The following is a 27,999-nucleotide window of genomic DNA, read 5'->3' as shown; positions in this document are numbered from 1 at the left end:
AATTGCATACAGTAACACTCAACCGATGTGGCAGCACCGGCAGCGCCCAAACAGATTTTGGCTACGTCTGGAACGGGTCCGCTGTTGGAAAAATAGACAGAGTCTAGTTGGATTGTCGTGGTCGTGTACAGCTAAACAGAATAACCGAATATCCGTTGAATGAAAACTGCATAATGTTTATTTTTTTCGAGTGCAATTTAACTTAAAAGTGATCCCAAAACACACACAGAAACAGATAAATAAAAGAAGCAGAACCCCGTGGGAGAGTGTGAAAGAGGTGTGTGCGTGTCTGTCTGCCTGTGTGTACGTGTGTTTGCGTGCAAGTGTGAGGAGGAGAAACAAAGTGACGTTTACAGCTATAAAAAAAAATTCGGCCCTCCGTTTCGGTCTCTGTCTAAATTTTGTGTGTGAAATAAGAGCAAAAAACCGTCTTAATGGGAAAGGCATCTGTAGTCTGGAGTTAATTCGTCTGCCGATTCCCATGGCATTTGCAGGCAGCATTTCCGATTCCTAAATTTGTTGCTGCTGCTGCTTGCTGGTTGTGAACGGCGCGACAGTGACAGCGATAACAACAAAAGAAGACCAGGCAACCCACCCTCCTCCATCCATCCCCCTCGTGCAATCATTCACATTAGTGGAAATTAGCAAAAAGGGGAAGCGAGAAGGATAGGTAAGTTGAGCAAACAGTTCTTTTCCAGATTCAAATATTCCTATGTATCTTTGTGGACGTGTTTACGCGTATCGTATGCTGCCCCAGTGCATTGCATCTCCGTTATTATCTTCGAAAAAGAAACTTTCTTTCGCTGTCTTTTATGGTTTTTCTCAACTTCTTTTCTCTCTTGTCTGGCGTTTCGTGTGTGTTTGTTAAAATATTTTTTTTTTTTTACAAATTAGCGAACAAACCGAACGGTATTGTTGGCCATTTCTCCAACACACACGCACATAAAAGTTGTTATATTTTCTTCATACATTTGTGTTTGTATGTACATATTTTCGCGCATTAATGTAATTAATTACGCCTGTTCGCTTGCGTTTATCATCATCATCAGTCATTCCGCAATTCCGCCATTCCCCCATTTGCAGCTTCACCAACAACAACAAATTGTAGCCCTGCCCTTGCTCTCCACATCGCCACACCACCACCCTGTTTCGTTGACTGTCTCTATTGCTCCCATGCGCTTCCAGCATATCAGCTGCTCTCTGTTGCTGTTGTAACCTTGTCTTGCTTTCCACCATCTACCACCCACAACCACTTGGCGTGTCATCTCGCTCTAAAGTTCTGTTCTCTCCCGTTTTACCTTGCTTTGCGCCTGCGCGTTGCCACCTTGCCGACACCTTGCACGCACCGCTGCCCCGCCGCACCACAACAAAACGGAACGCAGTGCTGCCACCTTACCCTATCTAACTATGTATCTATGTGTGTGTGTGTGTGTGTGCGTGCCAGCGCTTTATTCAAACCCTGTAGAACCAAAGGGGTGAATTGACCCTCTCGAACTAGCTCCGCGCCGATTACCGCGCAACTAGTTCTGCAACTAGTTACGCGGGAAGCGAACGGCGACTAGGCCTTTGTCGGATACAATATACTAGTTCTGCAACTAGTTACGCGGGAAGCGATCAGCGACCAGTCGAAACAGAAAAAAAACAGAAACGAAGCCGTCGTCGCTTTGTTTTCGAAGTCGACAAATAACCGTAAAGCCGTGGAATTATGAAGAAACCGCGAAAAAGAGTTAGACTACAGTGCGGACTCAGTTAGTTTTTACTGATGCTGCTACATGCAATTCGCACCAAAATGGTAAGTTATTCGTGATACTTTACTGTACTTGCACTCGTGGAATGCAAGAGACAAAAAATTACACAAACAAAATGCATTTGTTCTCCGCGCGTATGCTTTGTGCGTTGATTTTTTTCCACTTCTGTGCTAGATCTAGTTGCTGGAAGAAGCATTTGCAATTTTTCTGTGATCAATTGATTAGAAAGTGAGAAATAACACCCCAAATTAACAAATTAAACGCCATAACACAGGTACGAGACAATATATTTACATATTTTAAATAAAATGATGAGCAAAAGGCATTTGCGTAGACTCCGAAAGTGTGAGAGGGAATCGAACCTTGAAAAGTTAGCGTCGTGCAGTGAAAGAAACGTGGAACAGAAATTGGTAGAAAAAAAATTAGAAGAAGTTGAAATACAGATAGAAGAGGAAGAATTAGTTTATGAGGAAATTCAAACAAATAAATCGTCATTAAATGAAAAATTAAGGCAGTGGTTTATAAAACATAGGCCTACGCGTGAATGTGCACTCGACTTAGTAGGTATTTTAAAAGAGGAAAATATAGATGTTTGTCCGTTTTACAAAGCAAAACGCCAAAACAGAGGCGACATTCAGTTAGTTGGTGGAGGATCTTATCTTCACATAGGTCTAGCTTGGCAGCTTCAACGCCATTTTCAGAATGTTCAAATAATGGAAGAGCTAAATATTGATATAAATATTGATGGACTTCCATTATTCAGAAGTTCAAGGACACAGCTATGGCCCGTATTAGTTAGAGTCAACAATTTTCCAAATGTTCCAGTGTTTCCAGTTGGAATATTTTTGGGAAAAAGTAAGCCCCATAGCTGTGAGCAGTTTTTAGCAAAATTTTGTTTAGAATTTAAAGAATTAAAGAAGGGCGGTCTATCCATTTGTGGCAGACCTATAAATATTGTTATTAGGGCCGTAGTTTGCGATGCTCCAGCAAGAGCATTTATTAGCGGCACCCCGGGACACACATCTAGTCACGGGTGCGCCAAATGTACACAGATAGCCAGAAAGGTAGACAGGATTTTGACCTATAGTACTACTTCAGGAGTTTTAATTACCAATGAAGATTTTGCGCTTAGAAGATATCCTTGTCATCATAGCAGTCAGTATTTAAATTGTAGGTCAATATTAGAAGAAATTAACATTTCAATGGTGACACAGATTCCCTTAGATTGCATGCATTTGGTAGAGTTAGGAGTGATGCGTAAGATGTTGTTAAGGTTTGTCAATAATAAGTTAGTAGTAAAAAGTTCGAAAGAGTCCAGAGAACGCATTTCAGAAAAGCTAGTGTCCCTTAAACAATTTATTCCCAGAGAGTTTGCGCGTAGGCCTAGATCTTTAGATGAATTGTGTAACTGGAAGGCCACGGAGTTTAGACAATTTTTGCTGTACACTGGAATCATTGCCTTCAAAAACGAAGTCAGTGACGACTTTTATTATGAGTTTATGTTACTTCATTGCTCATATAGAATGCTATGCAGTTCTAAGCTCCGCGAGTACAATAAGGAAACTTGTCAACGCATTTTAGATCATTTTGTTCACAATTTTCCAATTGTATTCGGTGAAAATAGCGTGTCTTATAATGTACACAGTTTATTGCACGTAAAGGAGACTGTAGATCAAATCGGAGATCCGATTTCCGGCTCTTCGTATGCGTTTGAAAACTATTTACAAACTTTAAAAAAATGTGTCCGAAAGCCTAGTAAAATTCTAGAACAAATATTTAGAAAAATTAGTGAAGACAGAATGGAAATAAAAGTACAGAAAAATCCTAGGATAGTGGGTAGTAAGTGCTTTTTTAATAATTTTGTTTTATCAGAAAAGGAACCTGATAATTTTTTTTTTATTAATGGAAATATCCCAATTATTGTAACAGGGTTTACGGCAAATGAGGGAGGAGCTATTATAGGGAAAAGACTTTCAAATATCAGAAGCTTTTATGAGGAACCTATAAACTCAATCGGACTAGGAATAGTTTTAGTTGATAGGGAAACCATAGCAATAGAGGAAAGGTTTGAATTTGTAGATTTGCAAAATAAAGGTGTAGGTTTACCGTATGAGGGAATATTTTAGTCATTCCATTGCTTCATCATTGTATTTAAATTTAAATATGTTGTCAGTACCTAAATAAAAACAGATTTATATTGGGGTGTTTAGTCCGTAGGCGTGTTTTTCAACACGAATCGGGCATGCCCTTTATCGTCGGCTTTAAAGGGTATCTTTAAAGATTCACCTAATTACCATGGTCCGCAAACCAAAAAAAAAAAAATTATATATATAAATCTGTTTATTTTAGCAAAAAAAATTAATAACGAAAATGGCATCACCTAGAAAAATTAGCCGTTTCACCATGTCAAGCAATGGTAAGTATTTTTGTATTTTATATTAAACAAAATTAATACTATTTTTTTTAGAAAATGAGCAGTGTAAAACCTGCAAGCAAATTTTGGAAGAGGTCAAGAAGTCGACAGGTAAATACAAACTTTGTTTCCATATAAAATTGGAATAAATAACTCGAATTAATTTATACTTTCAGAAAATCAACAGCGGGAGAATGCTCTTTTTCATGGTAAGGCGAATAAGTATTAATATAACATTTTTTGTATTATCCAAATATTTATACACTTTCAGAAAACTACAGCGGGAGAATGCCTTTTTCGTGGTAAGACGATAAATGTGATATTATATTAATTAATAAATCGAAATAAATATGTACTTTCAGAAAATCTACAGCAGGAAAATGCCGTTGTTCGTGGTAAGACTAATAAAGATTAATATTTGTATCAGCAAAATTAATACCAAAATTCCTTTAGATCAATTGAACGCATTGGCCAAAATTTTAGCTGACCAAACAGTTTTGCTTAAACAACTTTTAAAGGAGAAGGCCGAAATTAATTCTGTTCGGGACCAGTTCCCGATTGAAACGGAGGAGCAGCTGATAAAAATGGAGGAGATTTAAAAATGAATAGAGACATTTATGTAAGTAAATTAAAACTCTAAATAATATGACCTATTCATTTTCTATCTAAACCTTCTTCTTGAATCCTTCTATTTACAGATTTCAACAATCAAATCCATTTTACAGCCGGCCGGATTGCCGTCAACTTAAAATTTATTTTAAGTGACGAAATTGTACTGGCATATAATGTGGATGGAGTGCAAGGGAAGAAAGCCCTCAGGAGCCACTCGGAGTTTTATGGAGCTTTGCTAGGTAAAGTACACTAGTGTTTATTATATTTTAATTAAATTAAACATATAATTATTACAGAATGTATTCGCCTGGAGACGAGCACCAGAAATGCTGATGCGCAAAGCGATGCAGAGGGTGAAAAAAGGGTGTTTAAGCAAAGGTGTACCAAACCAAAAAAGTTAGAATCTGTTTAGGCTAGGCTAGATTTTAATATATATTTTAAGTTTGAATTTTGCAAGAATTTTGAATTAAACATTCATATAACACAATTTTGTATTTAATTTATTTATTATAAAGCCAGAAAGCTGCTGGTCAACCAGCTACTGGTAATCGAAGGGTAATCGATCGGGAACTAGTTGCTGACGATCTACTGGTAACTAGGCCGTACCCAGCGCCTAGGCAACCAGCTACTGGTAATCGAAGGGTAATCGATCGGGAACTAGTTGCTGACGATCTACTGGTAACTAGGCCGTACCCAGCGCCTAGGCAACCAGCTACTGGTAATCGAAGGGTAATCGATCGGGAACTAGTTGCTGACGATCTACTGGTAACTAGGTCGGAACTAGCTCATAAGCAACTAGCTACTGGTAATCGAAGGGTAATCGATCGGGAACCAGGGGTGGTTACGCCCTAGGACATGCATGTGTTAAATTCTCCGCTGAAATACATTGTCGGGGAAACGAAGCGGAACTAGGGACATGAGAATGGTAGCTAGTTCGGCACCGGTACCGAACTAGTTGCCTGGTACTAGAGGGAATGTTTCTTATTTTTTTTGTTCTTTTCTGTCCTCTATTTAAATCACAATCATTAAAATCATTGTGTGGAACACATGGAGCAGGCAGAAAGTCATCATCAAGTTAATGATGATCATAAATCTGTGTGATAGTGCGGGCGGGTCGGGTGTCCCCTCTTTACTGTGTGCGTGGGTGGGTGTTGCCATCTGTCATTTGTCATCATCTTCTGGAAGGAAGGAAGGAAGGTTGGAGCGGGACAAACAGCCTTCAAACATTTCATTCTCTTGTCCCTTGCCAAAAAAAAAAACAACATATTTTTCTGGGTTTTCAAACGTTTCGGGGTTTTTGAGTTATTATATCTAGTATCTGTTCAAGTGTTTCTGCCATATTTGTCCGACTTTTGTTTATTTGCATTCTTTTATCATCATTTTTTCATAGTTTTGTTTCGCATTTTGCGATTATTTTACGATCTCAACTGTTGTTTTGTGCCCGTGCCGTGCCTTGCCGTGCCACATGTTGCCTTTTGAAGCGCTTTTTGACCTTCGTCACAAAGCCGACAAAAAAAAGAAAATGTGTCAAAATTATTTTGCACTTGAGAGATATTTGCCAACCAGTTTTTGTTTTGGTTTTTGTTTTTACCCAAAAAGTAAATTTAACCAAAATTAAATGAGCGTAAAAAGGAAATTATCAGTCGCTGTATTCCCGCTGTCTCATGCGATTGCGCAGCCTGTCTCTCTTTCTCTTGCTCTCGCTGCAAAGCCCAAAAACTACCGTTATGTAAAGTTAAAATGAGCAAAAGCCAAAAGAAAAGAGGAAGAGGAGAGATCAACAACAAAGGGCGAACGGCACTCCTCCCTGCTTCTCCTACAGCATCCATTATTGCGAGATTTACCTGCCGCAAATATTGAAAGATCCAACAGCAACAAAATAATTTCAACTCCACACTTCAACTTCAACTTCCAATATCTATGCCAATCTCCCCGTCACAGCCGTGTTCGTATGTGTGTGTGTCTGTTTCTGTGTGTGTGTGTACGTGCTGGTATTTGCTGTATTTCGAGATTCGAATTTCGAAGCCAAATGAATTAACGGTTTCAGCGCTTACTGCTTGCTGCTTTCGAGTTTCTTTCTTTTTGGCTCAAGCTTTCGATTGTTGTTGCCGCCAGCGATACCCTGGTTTAGGTCAGTGATATAGGGGCATGCTGTATTTTCGTAAAGCAAAGTGATGGCAAGGTCTCTCTAACGGCGGAATAAATGACACGAAAAAAGGGGGTATCTTCTGGTCGGTATATCAACTACAGCTACAGTTCTTACAATAAATATTTTGCAATGGTGGGAATGATCGGAACTGCAGTTACGTTTCAGTTTCAGTTTCTGTATTCCATTGTCTGTGGGGAAATATAAAACGCCTCAAATATTGCGTTGGAAAAAGCACTTGTCGACTGCGCTGTATCGTATTGTTGCTCCCAAGATCCAACAACAACAAAGACAACAGCAAAACTGAAACAACAACGAGAGCAATCGCAGACAGCAGCAGTATTTATTTTCTTCTTTTTTTTTTTTGTATATAATTATGTTACTGTGGGAATAGCAACGGAAAAGGCAACGCCAAACGGCATTGGTTGTTGTTGGGTTGCGGAGGGAAATGTGTTGGGTGGTTGGCGGGGTGTCTTTCATAATATCATTTACTGTTTGTTTTTTACATTTTGTAATTTGTTTATTTTTACTGCAATACCGCCCCTCAAATATCGTATTGCTAGATAGAGGATGATAGAGAGAGAGGATTCCTTGTCCAGGGATCTATTACTTTGTATGGCGCTTCCGTCATCGATTACTGGGTACAATCTCCAGATGCATATCCGATCAAATCTTTCGTCTACCCGTATCTTTAGTGATTTATTTATCGGTTGCACTTTTTTTTTGGAATAGTTCCGATTATGATCTTAAAAGCTGTACGTGAGATAGGGGGGTAAAAGTCGTGAAGCCAAAATGAATATTTTCTATTTTTTCTTTCAATATTTATCACGTTTTTGTTGCTCTTGCAAATAAAAGGCACTTCCTTGCAAGGTTGCTTGCTGTTTCCCGATGTCTCTCTACGTCCACTACAGTAGTTGCGCACTCCCTCCCGCCTGTGCCACTGTTCCACTGTTCCACTTTGGCACTCCTGCACTTGCTCTCTCCCTCTTGATCGACCCACTCTTGCACTTGTTATCTCGGCCTCTGTCTCCGTCTCTGAGATAAAGATTTCATTGTTTGATTCATTTATTGCCCCTGTTACGCCTCCGTTCCAGTCCATTCCGATTGAGGAAATCGACAATACTCTTATCGCATCTTCCCCTTTCCAGTCGTCGACGTCGTTGCCGCCGCCTGCCCCTTGGTTCTCTTCTCTTGGGCTACTGGTTCTTGATTTGGCGGCCCCTATCGGTGCGGAGTCTCTCTCCACTTGAGTTTGTTTTCGTTTTGCTCTTAGGATTTATTTTTCTAAGATATTCCATTGCATTATGATAATGGAAAATTAGGGGTAAAATGCACAAATTGTTGCGCCTCTTGGGGCTTTTGGAGCTTCACCGTTTTTAGAATAATTACAAAAGAAATACAATTTGAATACAGTGAAAGTTCCAAAAATAAATTAGATATACAAAGATTTGTGGATGAGTGGGGAACAAATTCAAAGAATTATTTAGAACTATTTGTCGCTCTCTTTTATTGTGCCGTTCAAAGCAAAACGTTTCCCCTTTACTTATGTAACATTTTGTACAGCGAATTAACCATGAGGAACAGGCGGAATAGGTGAAACAATTCCACCAGAAAATTCTTAATTTTTAGTATACATTTTTTCTTTTAAATCAAAGTTCCACTGTAATCGAACGTCTCGTCTGGCTGACGTCAAAGCCTTTGCCAAGGGCTCGGCCCCAGTGCTGTGGGTGGTGGTGGGAGGTGGGGCTGGGAATGGTTTGTGCCTGTGCCCCAGTGGGCAAACAATTCAAATTGGGTTAATGAGAGTGTTTGGGGCCCAGGGCTTGGCTGTGTGTGTGTTTGTGTGTGGGCGTGGCATTCATACATTTTTGATGAGTGAAGCTTAAATTACATTGGGGACAAATGGCGCACACAGGACGGACGAGAAATGACAAGCAAAAAGGACTGACAGGGACACAGTGATATCACTTTGGGGAATTTCAATACTTGAGATTTCCAGATGCCGCCGGGGACTGTACCAAAAAGGCATCCCTGGCATGACTCAAATCTCGAAATGCGCTTAACGAATGCACTGAAATGTGTGTGTGCGTGTTTTTGTTTTTGTGCTTAAAATTAGCAATAAAACAAAATGAACTTCCACACTAAATGCTGCCGCTGCCACTGCCCCACCGGCGACGGGTGGCGGGTGGCGAGATGGGTCATCTAATGTATTATTCATTTGGTATTAAACAAACAAAAATATCGGCTACAAAATTTTGTGATTTGTCTGAAAGGTAGAGAGGGGAGAGGGCCAAATGTTAGCGTAAGGTATTCACCATCAGGTTTCTGACTAATCGGCGCCAGAAACAGCGGCATATCTTAGCAGCAAAGCAGCGATGGATGGAGAGGGGTGCAAGTGCGAAGCAGATAGAGAAAAAGCATGCCGAAGCAATTGATGCACTACATACATACATACGTGGTACATAGTAGTCGATTCAGTTCCAAGATATCACAAAAGGAACTTCACAGATAAGGAACTTAAGAGAGGTAGTGATTGCGAGAGATGTCAGTAAGGCATTAAGAGCGGGAATATAATGGGAAATTGAAAACATATTTATATATATTTTTATATATTTTTATATTTATATTTCTTTGCTTTCTCCGTTGCTTTTTCTTACAAATGAAATTATCGTTTCTTACCGGGGTTACTTCTTACATGAAATTCCTTTCTGTTTCACATTACCATACCGTTCCGGTACACGTTCCATTCATTAAATGCCGTTAGGTGCTATTCCATTCGTTTCTGTTACCATTCCATTAATTCCAAATCCATAAATAAATGCATCATAATATAGATACATATACTTACACCGATGCCCAAAGGTCTGACCAGGTCGTAAATACCTAAAAAAAAAACAAACAAAAAATGAGAATGCACAGAAAAAACTTTTTCGTCTGTGGGCGCAGCTCTAACGGTTGTCACCGACACACACACACACACTGGCGGAATGAAACAAGTATTTTGCGGTACACAAAACATCCATATATGTATGTATGTACAGTGTACACACTTATAGATACAGTTGCGGTCATAAAATTGTATGAATCGAACGTCTCTCGATTGTGCGCTGTGACTTATTCTTTAACAATCGACGCACAGACAGGTGCACCACCACAAGCGGCAAGTGCAAAAGAGAATATGAATGAGCCTGTTCCACTCGAGACTGTCATCGAGATGCAAAAACATAATGCATAATACCAGCAGCATCCCTTGAGAGTCATAAATTCTGAAGTCAGATCCCAAAATATGTTGAAGAAACTCTGCCTAAATTTTCATTTTCATGGTACATTTTATGGGAAGAATTCTAGGGAGATTTTAACATACCAATGTTAAAGAAAGAAAGAGTCCAGTAGGGCAAAATATATCCAAGGAAATTTCAGAATATAGGAAACAAAGTCCCCTCTCTCTCTCTCTCTCTGTCTCTGTCTCTGCCTTCACAGCCAACTCTCTCCCCACATGTGGCTCTACAGAAACGTTTCGAATGACCCCGCCAGCTGAAGGCGTATACTTAAGCCCTGAGTGGGGGTTTCGGTCTCTCTCTGGTAATGTAAAAAACGTCCATCTAGCTGCTAGCCCACACAGTCCATGCCACAGTCCATGCCAGGGAGGCCCGAGCACACATTAAGTGTGGCGTGCGCGGCAAGTGGCTGAAGAAGGAGAACTTTTTATGAATGAATTAGACTGGAAATAGTGCATAAATATCTGCACGAGTGTGCGCTTCCATGGTCTGAATATATGTACATACATGCATGGAGTGGTTTGCTCAAGTGTTTTCGTGTGCTTAAGGCTGCAGCCAAATACACAAAGGGGAAGACAAGTGGCGCAGGCAGCAGACAGCAGGCAGCAGACGTTGCACCCAATAATAAACGGGGGCAAGCTCATGGGTGCATGAAGACTGTCCACCGTGTGTAATGGTCTATCATCAAAATGGTTAAACAAAAGGAAATTCTATGGTATTAAATATATATCTGAAATATGTGCTTGAAATTCGAAATGAAAGAGAAGGATGGGATTAACAAAAAAGTGTCATCCGCTCGTTGATGGGAAATTTTGTAAAAACAGGAGCAGGAGAAACAGTGTAACGGGAGGAACAGTGTAACAGGGGGAACAGTGTAACAGGAGGAACAGTGTAACGGGAGGAACTGTGTAACAGGGGGAACAGTGTAACAGGAGGAACAGTGTAACAGGTGAAACAGGAAGATCAGTCGATGTGGAACAGGGGAATAAATGGAATTCGCAAAATCGCAAAATTCGGCACAGGTGCCCATGGATGATGATGTTTGCCTTTTACTCTTCTGCTGCTTGTGCCAATCCACAACATTTGTTAACAATTACTGTTGTACCCAACCCCACTTCACTCCACCCCACCCCTGCCCACACACTCTTGCACTTCTTTAAGAGCTGGATTTTTGATTTCGTTTGATTTGTTGCTGTCGCAAAATTGTCGCAATGAACAAAAAAAAAAAACACTTGCCCGAATGACATGCGCTCTCTCTCTCTCTCTACACGCTCGACGCTGACTAGTCATGTGACGGAACAAAACGAGCCTAAAAGTATAACGGTATTAGGCACTGGGATGCTCTCATCGCAATGATTGCAGCCTGTGACGTCAATAGCGAGGGGGGGCTTCCTATCCAGAGCTGGCGAATCTCTGCGTAATTCGTGATTCTGTTGTTGCTGTCCCATTCTAGGTGTGGGAATGGGATTAAACATCAGAAAATAAATATAATTATTTATTCACTTTAATTGGTTTGCTCTTTCATTCGAAAAATTAGAGCTATCAGGATCTTTAAATACCTTTAAAGTAATTTCTTTTTCCGGCTCTGTTTTGGCCAATTGAAACCTTTAGATGCGCATCTCTATTTCCATTGAATTTTCGGTGATGGGCCATCATCACTCACGCCAGAAACCAAAAATGATTCACACTGTTGCCTAAAAGTATGCTCTGAAAAAGTTGAAAGCATTTTTTGAACTATTTTTCCAAGTGTATGGTGGTACGTCCGTCCATCTACATGTGTATGTGTTGTTTGAGTGTTTGATAAGGTGGCAAATACAAATAATCAATCGATGGGACAACCTTGAAATGCTAGACGCCTCTTTGAAGGCAATACTCTGGGGAGTCAATTTTCAGAAGAGTGACCGCTTGCTGTTTCCATTGCAGGTACAATTGGTGTTGCATTGTTTTTCTGTTTCGTTTAGAGGGGTATCCAACGCAGCGTTTCGATTGTCATTCCGGGAATAATTGCTGCCGCGAACTTAAGTACCTGTCAGAGATAATTTCTGATATGATATGTATGTATGTCGGATTCATAGAAACACAGTGAAAGCTCCAAGCAAGCGGACACCCACACCCTCCCCTCAGGGGATATTCGAGCCAGAGCTTTTCAATCATTTCTTTTTAACGATTAATATATGTATGTATGTATGTGGATTGTGTGTGCTTTCGGTAATCCCTTTGGCATAGCTAGTCGTCTACGTTTGCATTTGAATGGGCCCCGCCCCCCTCTGCCACTTGAACATCGGACCGATTGCGTGCCCCTTGGGAGCTGATATCGATAATGATTGGCATGCAACCGGATGAGGAGCGCTGCGCGTAGAAACGTCGACATCCAAGTGAGGGCTTTGGACTCCCTGCTTAACCTGTTCTTTTTTTACTTTTCTTTTTGATCTTCTATAGCTACAATCTTTATGTGTAATCTACCAAAACACCCAGCATATTTTTTGTGTAGACTTTAATTTGATTTTTCTTGGTCTTAACATAATAAACAGTTGTGAAAAAAAAAATTGTTTGTGGAAATCAACTTAGTCGATTATTTAATCGTTTGTTCCCTATTTTGGGCGGATCTTTCTGCAGATCTAGTGTGTGCTTCATAGCTCTGAAGACAGGTATCGAATAGTGTTTATCGTTTAACCATATAAAGTCGATTATCAAAGATATCAATGTATCCCCCTCCATCCACATAATTCATACATATATTGAGTAAATTTAGCTATCGATTAATGTCATGATTTGTTTTTTTTTTTTGATTAAAAGCACAGCTTTCGAATCATTTGTTGATTTATCGATTAAGGTATCGATTGATTATCAATTTCAATATCGATCGCTTGTCGATTAGTGAAATCGATCGGCTTTTAATAATAAATCTAATATTTAGCTAATCAAATTTTGTTTTATCGAATAATTGCAATTTTTGCATACATTTTCGGTTGTCGAATACATTTACGTAAATATATCGTACATATTTGATGCTCGATTAATGCTTATCGAACGTAGACAATTATCGACAAATGCTTACAGTACTGTTCTCTTATGATCTGATATCCATATCCATATCCAATGTCCCATATCTATGATCATTTGATCGATATATCGCTATCGTTATCGACCATCGATACCTCACTGTCCGTTGGTGGTCATCACATTGATCAGTCCCGGCAGCACCTCCGCCTGTATGGGTCCATAATCGACACGCTCGCCATCGACGACCAGGATCCCATCGCTGCCGCTCGGTTCGATGCGGAACGCCTTGACGGGCACCACTCGAATGAAGGGATCATTGCCGCCGGCCGGCAGATGGGTGCCCGTGTTCATGCTCAGCAGAAAGTTGAGCATCTGGTGGCGCCCCACGCCGCTGCGGATGATCACCAGATAGATGATGCCATCGTTCAGTCGCGATTCGGGCGCAAAGTAGCAGTCGGAGGACAGGTGCGTCGTGTAGGCGGCATGCACCATCACGAAGTCCCCCTCCTCGCAGCACCAGCCTTCGGCGGCAGGCAACGGCAGCTTCAATCCCGGTATAGTGCCCGAGGGCACTATCTCCGCAAACTCTGCATTGGCCGCCTCAATCCGCTGGGACACGCTCATTCGGCTGCGATTCGAACGGATGCTCTGGCCCCCCACCGAATAGTAGGCGGTACGGCGGGACATGGCCGAGTGCCAGCTGTCGGCGTGCTGGCGAAAGATGGAGCGATCCATGGACAGGGCATCGACAAACTGGTCCGGATCTGTTTCGGATTCCTCATTGAGGTCCTCGGGCAGATCCCTAAATTCGCTGACTTCGCTGACATCGCTGACTTCGCTGACATCGCCGTTGACGTTGAGGGGCAACGAGATGGGCCTGCTGGGTGGCGCCTGCTCCTCCACTGACAGCTGCAGTGGAGTTTCCTTTTCCTGGGGAGGAGCAGCAGCAGCAGCAACTGCAGCTTCAGCAGGTTTCCCCTGTTCATGCTCCTCCTTGGGGTGTGGCAGATAGAAGACCTTGCCCTTGTAGGTCCTCAGCGAGATGAGTCGCTTGATGGCCCACAGTGTGAACCGTTGGGCTCCAATCGAACGCAGACGCTCGCTCTCGATGTCAATGTCAGCAATGAGGCCCCAGCCCACGGACAGGAAGGAGTACATCACGTAGTGCTTTTCCATGGACGATAACTCCACACGGACGACATCCATGGCCGTGCTCCGGCCGGCAATGCACGTGAGCGTGGCATGAAGGATGGGCTTCGGTTCGTACGGTTCGTTGCAGTGATGGGCCACGCTCTTGGCCAGGCCATTGCCGCTGCCACAGGGTATGATGCCGAGCGGCAGATTGCGGCAGACGCGACGCCAGTCCATGCGCTCCATCAAACCGTTGAGTACCTCGTAGAAGAGGCCATCGCCGGAGGCCACCACAATGCCAGAGTAGCGCTCCAGCAGATCCTTGCGAGTGCGCACAAACTCCTGGGCATAGTGGGGATGCGTTGTGATCTGCAGATCATACTGCACCTCCGCTTCGGTGAGCAGCGGTGCCACCTGCTTCTGAAACAGCTCTCGGCCCTTGCCCGAACCCGATTTCGGATTGAGCAGGATCAACAGGTGTTTGCCCGAGCCAAAGCCCGCGCCCGAAATGTTGCCAGAGATGTCGATGGTGGTGCTGTTGCGCTGCTTGTGCTCCCGTATGGTGCGATGCCAGAGCTCGGCCGTCTGCAGATTCTCCGCGTATTCGTTGCTGGAGCGAAAACGCAGAATGCGCAGCGTCTGTACACGGCGCAGGGGCTTCTCCTTCTTTAGATACGCATAGATGTACAGGTAGGCGCTGTTATCACGATCCGGCTGTTGTTCCTGCTCCTGGGCCGCATCCCCGTTGGGATTCTTGCACGAAGTGAGCCCGCCACGTGGTCGCTTCTTCAGGCGGGGACCATACCGGGAGCCAATGATGTCATCGATGCGTATCAGCTGCTCGTTGATGTGATCATCCTGATCGGTCTCCCGCCGCAGGTAAACGCCCTCCGGACAGAGCTTCACCTGGATCTTGATGCTCTGCTTGCGCCGGCTGCTCTCCACAAAGAAGATCTCGCTCAATGCTTGACTGGTCTCTGAGGAGGCGGATGTGGGTGTGGATGGCAGAGACGACATCGTCTTGCCGGTGGGGTGCAGGTGCAGCGCAGCCTGCTCCTGGACGGGTGTGGTGGCGATGGCGGCAGCAGCCACGGCTTCCATTGTGGCTGTCATCAGCACGCTCTCCCACTCGCTTGCGCTCTTGCACTCTTTTTCTCTCTTTTGCTCCCTGAAGTTTATATCTATGACTCCTCCGCTCTCTGAAGTTTGTCTATGAAGTTTGTCTCTCTCTCTCTCTGCCTCTCTCTCGCCTGCTCTGGAAGTTTGTCTTGTGCAGCTTTTCTTTGTGTGCACCGTTGTGGCTCTCTCTCGCTCTCTGTCTCTCTCGAGTGGAGTCTTTTTTTTTTGACCTTGTCTTTGGCACTAATAAAAAAAAACAACAACAACAACAACAAAATCAACACAAGCACAAACCGTATTAGTCGATGGCACAAAATGAAGATCAGCGTAGAAAAAAGAGAGTTGTGGGGGGCAGGGTGGGTAGAGCGTTTGAAACCCGTTTATTTTTGGGTCTGGCCTTTGCCTGATTTTGGTTTTGTTTTGTTTTGTTGGATTGCTATTATTATTATTATTATTTGCCTTATTTGCCTGCTTAGTATTTTAATGTGTGCTTCTATTAAACGAAAAAATAATTGTGTTTCTACATGCGAGTTCTCAGGCCCGTCGGAGCTTACGCTCTTTAGTGTGTTTTTTGTTTTGTGTTTGCTTGTCGTTTCGTACCGTTGTTCCGTTCCGTACCGATCGCTTCCTGTGCGCTTTTCGTACTGAGTCGGGCCCGTGGGCGAGGGTGAACACTAACCTTATTTTTAATGGAGATTTTACGATTTGCACATCGGTTGTTGCTGTTGCTGTTGTTGTTGTTGTTGCTTTGCTTTTGCGTATGCTTTTGCTGTTACAGTTGCTTTCACACACACACACTGGCACAATCTTCGGCGCTTTATTTGTTGTTGTTGTTGTTGTTGTTGTTTTAGTGTCGTGTCGAAATCTAATCAACACGTATCGTATCGATGGAGATATTAGTATGTCTTTATCTTCTCTTTCCTCAGCTATTTGTTTTTGTTGCTGCTGCCTTTTTTTTTTTTTTGTATTATTATATTTTATTTTCTACTCAAAAACAGCTGTCGGTGCGTTCCAAAAAACAGGGCACCTTAAATAATGTTTTTGCTTCTCTCTCTCTCTGTCCATGTCTAGTCTGTGCTGCTCAATGAGTAACACTGCAAGAGAGATAGAGTGTCCAACTGTCAACTCTGTTACTGTTACTTTTACCTCTCGCCACCCATTACTTACCTAGGCCTGTATGACACCACTCGCACAGCCACTTAATCAAAGTCAAAGGCCAAAATTGAAGCTTAAGTATGCAAACACAGAGAGAGAGAGAGAGAAAAATGCATGCAAACAAAGCGTAATGCAATTAATTTGAGTTTCACTTAAAAAAAAATAAAAAATAAAAGATTTATGAAAGAACAAAAAGGTTAAAACAACTTTTCAATTAAAAATTTCGAACCAAAAAAGAATTAAGTGCAAAAGCAGTTCAGTGTTATACAAGCTTTGGGCACTGCTTACAAGCTGCAGGCAGGCAAGCAGACAGGCAGGCAGGCTTTGTGTGTGTGAGTATGGCTGTCCTTGTTGCGCATTTGAGCTGCAATTTGCCTTTGACTTTGAATGCGAGAGAGAAAGAGAGAGAGGAAGAGAGAGAGAGAGAGGGAGCGCGAAATGTGTGAATATTGGAGGCTTTGAACGGTAAAGACGGGCATTGGGTTCGTTCTGCTGCATGTGTGAGCTTTCCCACCCTACCACTCTCTTTCTCACTGCTTCTGTGTCTATTTGGGCTTTGTGGCTCGGCTCTCTGTATGCAATTTTTGTTGCCTTTCATTCATAGTTTGTACGGCTCGCTCTCTCTCGTTCTCTCTTACTAGTAGCGCAGGGGTTAATCAATCATTTTGCAAGATCAAAGCGAAAGGTGTTGGAGGGGGGTCTGCTCCGACACATGTTGCGTATACGTCATGTTGAACCCTAGACAACCAGATCTTATCTAACGCTTATCCATGCGTTTCAACGTGACTCAGTCACACACACACACAACAACAAAAATCAGAAAAAAACAAAAAAATTCGCATTATTTCCATTTGTATTTAATTTTGTTGCTGTTGCTTTTTTTTTGGATTTTTTGCGGTGTAAGGGTTTTTGCGAAATCTAAAACAAATTAATCCGTACAAGTTCTTTGGAAATATTTTTTTGCCAGGTGTACATAAAACAGTATTTTTCTGTATTTTATTTTCCTTGATTATTTCTGCCGTTTTTGGTTTTTTTGTTTGTTTTTGTTTTTAAATTGCTCGCGTCTGTTGATATCAGAGTTAAAAAAAATAACAGAGATTGTTAAATTGCTTGGAAATTGCTGGTGGGGACAGTTTTAATTTGTTGCAGCGTTTTTATACGGCAAAGTGGGGTGCTTGGAGGTCCCACAGCTGCAAAAGCAGATAGATAATAAATATAGTCACTCGTTGATGTCGATGCAAAGTCAAAACAATAAGCGGTTAAGCCTAATCTACTGCTATTGTGGCTTTTTTCGTCACTGCTTCACATACATACGTTCTCGCACTGCTTATGCTACTGCTTTTCAATTTCTTCTACGGCTCAAACTTTCTTTCTTCTCTTCGAAATGCACTGCTTTAGAGATCAATGTGCATCAGGTTTAAGCTTATTCCACTGCTTGTACTGCTTTAAAGGCTGCTTTACAGCTTCAAATTTAATTGGCACTGCCCGATAGCTTAAATCTGAAATCTATGGATTGATTTCCTTCCATTTAACGCCAGTTGTGCGGGGCACGCACAGTTGCCAGGGAAACTTTATCCGAAAGCATTATAAAGCGTACACTGGAAAATGTCTGATTACTCCAGACTCGTATCTGGATGGCAGGCTGATTCATCCATCCATCCATCCACCGCCAGCGAGAGGGAGGGAAGGTCTGACGTACCACCCGCCACCACCTGAATGAGTCACTCGGAGGGCCCCCGTCCAATTAATGTCGAGAGACCCCCATAGATAGACCATAGACACACTCTCCACCTCATCGGTCTTAAGCGGTGCTTCCACCACCAGGGGGAGTTGAGGGGGTGGTGTAATGGAGAACATGTGGCTTTTGATGGATCACAAGGAAGAGGGGCCGCGTGGCACTCAAGTGGTTACCCACCGGCTGCCGTGCACTTTACAGACACACTGACACACAGACAGAGCGATAAAGACCAGACCTGGCTCTTAGCCACTCCATTGTTTATCGTCTCCTGACCTACATATGTATGCAACTGTGTGGCATGATGATGAATTCACTTTGCTTTTCAATTGCATTGAAAAAGAAAAACTTAAGAAGCAGCAGGAGCTAGGGTAAATAAAGGACTGGACTGGAGAGGAAATGGAATGCAACAATAGAGATAGCTGAGAGTGGCAGCCACCAGAGGGACTGGCTCTTCTCTCTCTCTCTCTTTGGCAATGAATAGCTGATAAAACATCAGATCATCAGGCCCCCCTTAATGGCCAGCAGACTTATTTGTTTTTTTTTTTTTTTGTTTAAAAGCCTTTTACACAATTTTGTACTTATAGTAATTACCACTTTGGTTCTTGCTTAAATGTGGGGTGCTGCACCAGAACCTACCTATTAGATATGTACAATCAGCCCTTGTCATAATAAAACTGCAGTTTGAAGAATGGAATTTTATTTTCCATTAAACCAGCAAGATAATGATACGATTCTCACGTACCTCTCCTTTTTGGGCCATTAAATGCTGATTAATAGCCCACCGGCCGAAGAGCAATCCAATCCCGAAACCCATAGAATAATATTCAGAAATCTAAACCAGAAACCAAAGTGAAATCCAAGCAATGGAAATACATACATATATCAATCTATAAAACAAGTTCTTCTAATGAGGAATGTCGGATTAATCGATCTAAACACACGCACAAACACACAAAAAAATAACAACAAAAAAAAACTTTCGGCTATCATCGATGCGATAATAGCGGCGCTTCTCTCTCTGTCTTGATCTCTCTCTTTCTCTCTTTTGGTTTCTTAGTGCTCTGCAGTCACTCGATCTCTGATTGAGCCAAGAAGCAGAACAAAACGCAGTAAAATAAAGAAAAAGTCAGAAAAGGAAAAGAACGAATCGAAAGCGAAATAATAGAAACGATAAAAATACAAGAAAGTAAAGAAAATATAAAAATACAAGAAAATTAAAGAATATAAATATTATGAAAAGAAAATGAAGAAAAAGCAAAAAAGAATAACAAAAAGAACAGACGAATGTTTTGTACCAATCTAATAAAAGCAAATCACTTTCTGTTGCTCTCGCTCTCTCTCTCTCTCTCTCCCCCCCCACTTTTTGCGCTTCTGATAACTGTTCTCGGCCGAAGGTGTTGCGTGGTGTTGCTTCTGGGAGAGAGACAGCGCCAGTATAGCAGTAGAACACTTTGATAACGTTACGAAACGGTACATTTCCTGTGCCTTTTCGCGCTGCTTTATTGTGTCGCTTAGAGCCAAGTACCTGAGGAGGCGGTTGTAAGTCTTTTACTGTCCAGAAAGAATATACCCTTATGTTACCCAGTAGCCACGACTTGGGGGCGCAATCAACAAAAAGCCCCAACAGCTTTTTCCATTGTTTTGCCGCAAAACCGTCGCGTCGCCCCCACCCTGGACTATCCTCCTAAGTTTTGTAGGGCGCACGGAAATATAAACAAAAGACGGAAGAACATGGAGAGGGGAATAGCTGGAGAATCCAAGCTGGGAATACGAGTACTTTCTCTCTCTCACTCCCTCTCTCTCCGTCTCTCGCTTTAAGTGTTTGTATTTGCCTTTCCAGAGACTGCGAGAGTCTTGTTTATTTTATTTTAGTATATGTAATTACTTCTTTTAAGTAATGAATTGTTTTCCACTTTCTTCTGTCAATTTCAGTGAGAGACGTTGACGAGAGACGTAGCCGCATCGCAACCAGAAGAATTCGAGCATCATGTGTCTATGCTGTTAGATCAAAGGATCAGGAATCCCAGGAACCCAGGATTATCAACTGAAAGGTCATACACGATCCAGAGATACAAATCTCTCGCACTCTCACTCTCTCTGTGTCTGTCGCTGACTGTCTCTGTGCCTTGCTTTGACTAGTCGACGAGCAGGTCGCTGTTGTCGTTGCCGTAGCCGTTGCCGTTGCCGTCAGCACCGCTATGACCCTGACAGCCACGACAATTGCCTCAACACCGGAGAGCCAAACGAAAATGGATGTGAAGGGCACTGGCAGCAGCAGCAGCAGCACTCTACCACCCACAGCCGATGAGAATCTGCCCACATCTGAAATGGATCTGCTGGCCAAACTGGAGGCAGCCAATAAGCTGATCGAGAGCGATGCCAAGTCCCTCAATTCGTTGCACTCCACGCACAGTCGCAAGAATTCGGACACGAGCCAGATTAGTCTCACATCGAGTAAGTATTTTTCTTTTCTTTCACATGGAATTGTGGATAGTATTCAGACTGCACTACCAAAAAGGATGATGGTTTATGGTATTTGACTCACATTGATGCATCGATATCTTAACGAGATTTCAACGTAAAAAATTCCCTATCGATCGTGGCGACTGATCGGTCTCCTGTCTGTCTGTGTCATTCGCAACGAATGTGTCCTTTCACTTATGGGCAACATTTGTGCAAGTAATTAACGCTAAATCTGCTAAAAGATCGGTATTGATGTGAGAGAAAGAAGCATCGATTAAAGATGGATAACAGATCGATTACCAAGTTGATTATTCGTTGAGACAATTAATGCTGCTCCCCCAAAGCATTTACCATTCCCGCCGAATCATTGCTCAATCGACAATCGTAGTCGGGTTTCAGTTAGTTATCAAATTATCGAAAAAGGGCAAGTTGAGAGCGCCCCCCCCCAATCACCCAAATCTGCTCTCTCCCGGGCGATAGATGTGCGCATCGAAGAGAGCGACTGGGCAGGAAGAGAGCGCTTGCCATTAGAGCTGCAGCCGAATCGGAGAGCCAATTCCAAATGGCATTCCATTTAATGCATAAATTATCTAAAATGCGACGTATGATAAACCCACCCCCCCAACACCCCCTTGATAACTCGATAGCTAATTAAATGTGTGGTTTTTTGTTTCGACAACAGGCGGCAATTCCGTGGCCGAGGAGGACATCTGGACAACGTGGGCCACCATTCTAAACGACTGGGATGGGGCGCTAAAGCGCAAGAATCCGTGCGTGCGGGAGCTGGTGCGCCGCGGGATACCGCATCACTTCCGGGCGATTGTGTGGCAACAGTTGAGCACAGCGGCGGAGGCGGACAAGAAGCAGTACGCGGAGTACATCAAGGCGACGAGCGCCTGCGAGAAGGTGATACGTCGCGACATTGCACGCACCTATCCGGAGGTGGATTTCTTCAAGGAGAAGGACGGGCCCGGCCAGGAGGCCCTGTTCAATGTGATCAAGGCGTATTCGCTGCACGATCGCGAGGTTGGCTATTGCCAGGGCTCCGGCTTCATTGTCGGCCTGCTGCTCATGCAAATGCCCGAGGAGGAGGCATTCGCGGTGCTCGTGCAGATCATGCAACAGCATCGCATGCGGCACATGTTCAAGCCATCGATGTCCGAGCTGGGGCTGTGCATGTACCAGCTGGAGAATCTCGTGCAGGAGCAGATACCCGACATGCACATACACTTCCAGCAGCAGGGCTTCCAGACAACGATGTACGCCTCCAGTTGGTTCCTCACCCTCTACACGACCACGCTGAATGTGAATCTCAGCTGCCGCATCATGGACGTCTTCCTCAGCGAGGGCATGGAGTTTATCTTCAAGGTGGCACTGGCCCTGCTGCTCACCGGCAAGGAGACGCTCCTCTGCCTGGACATGGAGGCCATGCTGAAGTTCTTCCAGAAGGAGCTGCCCGGCCGTGTGGAGGCCGATGTGGAGGGTTTCTTCAATCTCGCCTACGCCCAGAAGCTGAACACAAAGCGCATGAAGAAGATGGAGAAAGAGTATCAAGACTTGAAGAAAAAAGAGCAGGAGGAGATGGTCGAATTGCGACGGCTGCGTCGCGAGAATTGTCTGCTGAAGCAGCGCAATGATTTGCTTGAGGCGGAGAGTGCAGAGCTGGCCGATCGCCTGGTGCGCGGTCAGGTCTCACGTGCCGAAGAGGAGGAAACAAGGTAAGAGAGAGAGAGAGAGATTATCATCTCTTTGGAGCAGGATTCTGTATATAATCTTTTCCCATTTCCGTTCCCATTCCCATTTTAGCTATGCCATTCAAACGGAACTGATGCAGCTGAGACGCTCCTATCTGGAGGTCTCCCATCAGCTGGAGAATGCCAATGAGGAGGTGCGCGGTCTCAGTCTACGGCTGCAGGAGAATGTAAGTACAGTCGGCCGACCTACTGCCATGATCCTGCCACCTGTCTCCCCAGCCTCTCACTCTCTATCGATTGTCTCCTGTAACTAAAAACGGAATATGTTGCTAATCATTTCTGTATTCTTTTCTATTTTATTTGGTTTACTTTATGGTTGTGGTGCTTCACACACAAAATGTTCGCTTTAATCAAAATCAAAAAAAAAAAAAATACACACACCCAAATTCAAAAACATACAGAATGTATCCATCGACAGCGTAAGTATACCTCTCAAAAAGAAAAAAAAAAAACAAACATTGACTTGTAGTTAATTCCTTTCCACCCCACTGCTTGCCTGCCTCGCCTCAAATTCCATCCAAATATATCCCAATCCCATTCCCTTTGTGTAAATATTGCATATCCCTTGTGTAGTATTTTTGTGCATGCTTTTTTCTGTGTGTTTTATTAGTTATATGTATGTATGGTAGTGTTGGTCTCTTAGATCTAAGGTATATATGCCAGGAACATGGTGTAGCATTTGTCAACCCAGGAGATCATCTTGAGGGTTCTTTAATCAAAAGAAAATTCAAGGTGTGACAAATTGAATAAAAGAATGAAGCTGCAAATTAACTTATTGGTCACAGAATACATAAAAAGAAAGCTCGGAAGCTGTAGAATAAATGACTGCTACACATCACTCCCACATCCCACACTCAAGACTCGCGACGCACAAGCGAACTCGTTCAAAAGAAAATGCCCAAAAAATTTAAAAACAACATAAATGCCGTGTGCATGACTAGCATAATTAATGCGCGACTTTTCGTGATCTGTTCATTTGTCCGTGTCTCCTGGGGTTATGCGTTTGTGCAAATATAAATAATCACTAGTTGATGTATCTGTAGCAGCCATAGTACGAGTATCATTTGTATCATAGCTCAGCACTAGCCACCGCATGCCCTTCAAACAAAACAAAACAAAAAAAAAAACAACCATTGATTCATAGATGAAAAAAGTTTAATGAAAAGTTTAATCCCCCCCCACCCCACACCACACCACACCACCACCCAACTAAAATGTAGAACAACTCTCGCCAGTCGTCCATCGATGAGCTGTGCATGAAGGAGGAGGCACTGAAGCAGCGCGACGAGATGGTCTCCTGTCTGCTGGAGGAGCTGGTGAAGGTGCGTCAGGGTCTGGCCGAGAGCGAGGATCAGATCAGGAATCTGAAGTCAAAGGTCGAGGAGCTGGAGGAGGACAAAAAGACGCTGCGCGAAACAACGCCGGACAATTCGGTGGCGCATCTGCAGGACGAGCTGATTGCCAGCAAGTTGCGCGAGGCAGAGGCCTCGCTCTCCCTCAAGGATCTCAAGCAGCGGGTGCAGGAGCTCAGCTCGCAGTGGCAGCGCCAGCTGGCCGAAAATCAGCGCAGCGAGAGCGAGCGCAACACCCAAGCGCTGGACTCGACGCCCAAGAAGCTGTTGACCAACTTCTTTGAGGGCTCCAAGTCCAGCGAGCTAACGCAAAAGCTCGAGGAGGAGCTGATGACCACACGGATACGGGAAATGGAAACGCTCACTGAGCTGAAGGAGCTGCGCCTCAAAGTCATGGAGCTGGAGACTCAAGTGCAGGTGTCCACCAATCAATTGCGACGCCAGGACGAAGAGCAAAAGAAGCTCAAAGAAGAGCTCGAGATGGCCGTTACCCGGGAGAAGGATATGGCCAATAAGGCGCGCGAACAGCAGCACAGGTAAGAGCCACAGTTTGATGATAGATCCACAGACCCACAGACCCACAAAACACCTTTGCCCGTCCCCTTGCCCACAGATACTCTGATCTGGAATCTCGTATGAAGGATGAGCTGATGAATGTGAAGATCAAATTCACAGAACAGAGCCAAACGGTGGCCGAACTGAAACAGGAAATATCCCGACTGGAGACCAAGGTACGAGCTGCAACTCGCTTCTGTTCCTCTGTTCTTCTTCTCTTTGCTTAACGCTCTCTCTCTTCTTTCTTTCTGTTTTTTTGGTTTGTTGTTCTCTCAACCAGAACTCGGAAATGCTGGCCGAGGGCGAACTGCGTGCCAATTTGGATGAATCGGATAAGGTGCGCGACCTGCAGGACAGGCTGGCCGACATGAAGGCGGAGGTGAGAGAGAGTGCTCAAGTGGAGTGCCCCAAACGATAACAGCTAACCATTAACCTTTAACCAATTCCCCACAAAATGCCCATTCTCACCGCTTTTTGTTTGAGTTTTTCTTTTTGTTTTGTTATGAGTTTTTTATATTTTGCTGGGCAGGCACCTGCGCGCTTCACCTGTGTCCCAGGAACACAGCAGCAAGGAGCACAACACACAGCTCATTTAAGCTTCATTTGCAAACCAAAACCAAAAACGTTGTCTGTATTCACTCTAGCGGGCTGAAGAATGTTTTATCGAAGAGCAGAAAGCTCTTGGAATCTTGATCAAGTGTCAGAATGCTCAATCCAAGGCTCGGGAAGCTCTGTCAAACTCGATCAAGCTACTCTTCAAGGCCACTCACTCACAGCCGCTACAATTTACACCCCATAAATGTTGTGTGTTCCTCCCACTGGCAGGCTTGAAAGTGCTTCAATTGTGTCTAAAAAGGGGAGCTTCTGGCACTTTCAAACATTACAGAGCCTGGCTCTCACATTGAAGTGAGATTGAACTCCTTCTTATTTGCCTTACTTTTCTTTTGTTTCGATTTTACTTGTGTTTTTTCGTTTGTTTCTATACCCATTTGATCCACGTGTGTGTGTGTGGGCTCTCTCTTGTTGTAATTGCCCATTGAATTTTGTTCCATTCCATCATTCTGTTCATAACGAAACAATACAAAAATATTGTCCATTGTCGTCGGTTTAATTATAGTTTCCCACGCCAATAACCAGCCCCGACACTGAGCCATGGAAATGGATTAGCTAAACGTATTTAAAACCTATATAAACACACAAAAAAGAAAATGAAGCAGCTAAAAAAAAACAACACGAAATGAACAATGAAAAGAAACCATAAAAATAAACCGAAACCGAAACAAGTTACATCAATCAATCAAGCCATAATTAAACTAAAACCTAAACTCAAATACCATGCAAAATGCTCTCTTGCGAACACCCGACAAAAGCAAAATTCCAAAATACGACAGGTCTTTATGAAAAACAGCTGATAATGAAATATTTTGTTTAAATACTTAAATATTATAGGCATGGCGTATACGTACCATTTGCTGCATCGTATTTCGTATTTCTATAGTTTTCCGACATGTTGCATCCGTTCCTTTCTACCATTTTCGAACATACTTGCATGAACATGAAACCTGATTCCATTCCCAGCATTCCTTATTCTCTTTCTGTGTTCCAGTTGCAAATAGATAGCTGTAAATGAAAGCTTTTGCCAGAGCTTGAACATGAACCTTTTTTTTTTAGCGTGGGCATGAACCTTTTATTACGTTAAGCCTAGCCATGAACCTTTTTCTTTCGCGTTCGTCTTAGATCAGAAATGTTTTTTTTTAGAATTGATTTAAAAAATAACCAAAAAAAAATGCCAAACGTTTTTTTTTTGTTTGTTTTTATGGTGTACGTTTTTTTTGCAGTATTTTTGTTCTGTTTTTCAAGTAAAATTTTTGTAATTTTCATATGGTATTTTTTCAACATTTAATAGGGGAAAAAACAGCAAATAAGCTTTAATTAAAAGCTCAATTAAAAGCTCTTTTTAAATTTTTACCAGTTAAATATTTAGTTTCGTCTGGTTGGATTTTTTGATTGGTTTTCTTTGCCGATGGCTGGAAGTCCTTGTTAAAAAAGCATTAATTTCTTTAATTTTTAAATGGGTCACAAAGGTCTTAACTGATCTAAGTACTTAGCATTACTCTCAAAAATGTCTTCAACTGAAACTGAAATTAAACCGCAGCTTCTAGCTGCTCGTTGTTGTTTATTACCTTGCCACAGCAGCTACACTTTGGATTACATACTTGAACCGATCAACATATTCTCCTACTCGTACCTCACCTTGTCGGGAGTGTCTTAATGCAAAAACATTTCGTAATACTATTGCTATTATTCTGCACGCCTGCATGCCTGATCTTATCTAACCTAATTGACATTATCTATAGTAGTTTATAATTCAAATAAGTATTTTAAACACGAAAATAGTTACATATGTATGTACGTATATGATTCGTTTCATAGATCGATCTTTGCTTATCTAAGTTATAAATCAATCAGAGGTACAGAGATGTCTTTTTGCATGCAAAATACAAAGAAAATAAGAAAGAAATGCTTGACTTTTGAATACCCTTTGCAGATTTTATTTTAAATTATTTGACTAGCTTAAAATGTAACTCTTAAACTGGATTGAATGAATCCAATATTCATACAAAATCGATATATTAGTTTGGAAAAGATAGTCTATAATTTCTATAAAAACATATACATATTGTACATACATACATATATATGTATGCATGCAGTTCCATTAGAAATGTATTGTTATTTCTGCAAAGGTAGAAACTTTTATAATTATACAAATAGGTATACCTGTACAAGCTTTTATTTTTCCATAAATTATACTCATTTTAAACATCTTTAAACTAATGAATGTTTTTCGATGCCCCTCCCTCCCAAACAGTTGACGGCGGTGAAGAGTCGCGGCAAGTTTCCGGGCACAAAGCTGCGCAGTGCATCGATACAGTCGATTGAATCGACAGAGATGGACTTTAGCGAACTCAATATGATGCGGCGTGGTAGCACAGAGCTGTCGACATAACAAAAACAACAACAAATCCGCCGCACGACAACAACATTCACAACAGCAGCCACAAGAGGGCAAGGAAATATCAGGGGCAGTACAGGATACACGGCTCCCACAGGCATATACATCGTCTGCTGTTATATGCATTGAGAGAAAGGAAGCGAAGCACAAGCCGATCTACAATATATATAACAATATATATATACATATATACATATATATACTATATATATTATACACATGCCTGTGATCACAAAGCAGCAGCGGAAGCGGAGCAGCATCGGGCAATATAGTGGAAATAGTGGTTAAGATTACAGATTGATCAGAGAAAGAAACAGAGAGAGAGAGAGAGAGAGAGTAACATCAAAAAATAGTTGGAATCAAAACCACAAATATTATTTATGTATAATATTCGTTTAAATTTTATGATGATAAGAATACCTACCATATTATGATTATTTTTAAATCAATTAATTATTAATTATTAATTTTTTTTTTGTATTTTAAATTCTATTACTGTTATGTTTTATAATCCAC

At 42.5% G+C, this 27,999-nt stretch overlaps 3 protein-coding genes across 7 annotated transcripts; 2 read left to right on the top strand and 1 right to left on the bottom strand.

Moving 5' to 3' along the window:
* The first annotated feature begins 52 nt into the window (after nucleotides 1-52).
* LOC111065355 (ecotropic viral integration site 5 ortholog) lies at nucleotides 53-27,930 on the top strand. Of its 5 annotated transcripts, none has more exons than XM_022353476.2 (9): nucleotides 53-670; nucleotides 20,276-20,797; nucleotides 21,489-22,524; nucleotides 22,613-22,727; nucleotides 22,962-22,979; nucleotides 23,781-24,448; nucleotides 24,526-24,643; nucleotides 24,748-24,846; nucleotides 27,340-27,930. In XM_022353476.2, exons 2-9 carry the CDS (start codon nucleotides 20,542-20,544, stop codon nucleotides 27,475-27,477), a joined length of 2,448 nt encoding a protein of 815 aa, XP_022209168.1. In that variant the 5' UTR covers nucleotides 53-670; nucleotides 20,276-20,541; the 3' UTR covers nucleotides 27,478-27,930. The 5 variants fall into 5 exon arrangements, with proteins under 5 accessions (XP_022209168.1, XP_022209172.1, XP_022209170.1 ...); XM_022353480.2 differs by lacking the exon at nucleotides 27,340-27,930 and adding an exon at nucleotides 25,585-25,804; XM_022353478.2 differs by lacking the exon at nucleotides 22,962-22,979.
* On the top strand, nucleotides 4,075-4,775 carry LOC121405027. The gene is made up of 5 exons (XM_041595562.1): nucleotides 4,075-4,164; nucleotides 4,216-4,272; nucleotides 4,338-4,370; nucleotides 4,524-4,556; nucleotides 4,615-4,775. The coding sequence occupies exons 1-5, from the start codon at nucleotides 4,119-4,121 to the stop codon at nucleotides 4,758-4,760; spliced, it is 315 nt and encodes a 104-aa protein (XP_041451496.1). The 5' UTR covers nucleotides 4,075-4,118; the 3' UTR covers nucleotides 4,761-4,775.
* LOC111065357 (sphingosine kinase 2) lies at nucleotides 13,280-16,110 on the bottom strand. The gene has a single exon (XM_022353483.2). The coding sequence runs from the start codon at nucleotides 15,442-15,444 to the stop codon at nucleotides 13,357-13,359; it is 2,088 nt and encodes a 695-aa protein (XP_022209175.2). The 5' UTR covers nucleotides 15,445-16,110; the 3' UTR covers nucleotides 13,280-13,356.
* Nucleotides 27,931-27,999: the final 69 nt, after the last annotated feature.

The sequence above is a fragment of the Drosophila obscura genome, unplaced genomic scaffold (genome assembly GCF_018151105.1).
Source record: "Drosophila obscura isolate BZ-5 IFL unplaced genomic scaffold, ASM1815110v1 contig_73, whole genome shotgun sequence".
In the NCBI taxonomy this organism is placed as follows: Eukaryota; Metazoa; Arthropoda; class Insecta; order Diptera; family Drosophilidae; genus Drosophila; species Drosophila obscura.
This window is presented reverse-complemented; position numbering and strand designations above follow the sequence as displayed.

Coding starts and splice junctions, on each gene's coding strand:
- LOC121405027 (XM_041595562.1), top strand. CDS start 4,119: ATGGCATCACCTAGAAAAATTAGCCGTTTCACCATGTCAAGCAATG. Junction 4,273..4,337: donor AGAGGTCAAGAAGTCGACAG/GTAAATACAAAC, acceptor TTATACTTTCAG/AAAATCAACAGCGGGAGAAT. Junction 4,371..4,523: donor GGAGAATGCTCTTTTTCATG/GTAAGGCGAATA, acceptor ATGTACTTTCAG/AAAATCTACAGCAGGAAAAT.
- LOC111065357 (XM_022353483.2), bottom strand. CDS start 15,444: ATGACAGCCACAATGGAAGCCGTGGCTGCTGCCGCCATCGCCACCACA.
- LOC111065355 (XM_022353476.2), top strand. CDS start 20,542: ATGACCCTGACAGCCACGACAATTGCCTCAACACCGGAGAGCCAAACG. Junction 22,525..22,612: donor GCCGAAGAGGAGGAAACAAG/GTAAGAGAGAGA, acceptor TTCCCATTTTAG/CTATGCCATTCAAACGGAAC. Junction 24,449..24,525: donor GCGCGCGAACAGCAGCACAG/GTAAGAGCCACA, acceptor CCTTGCCCACAG/ATACTCTGATCTGGAATCTC.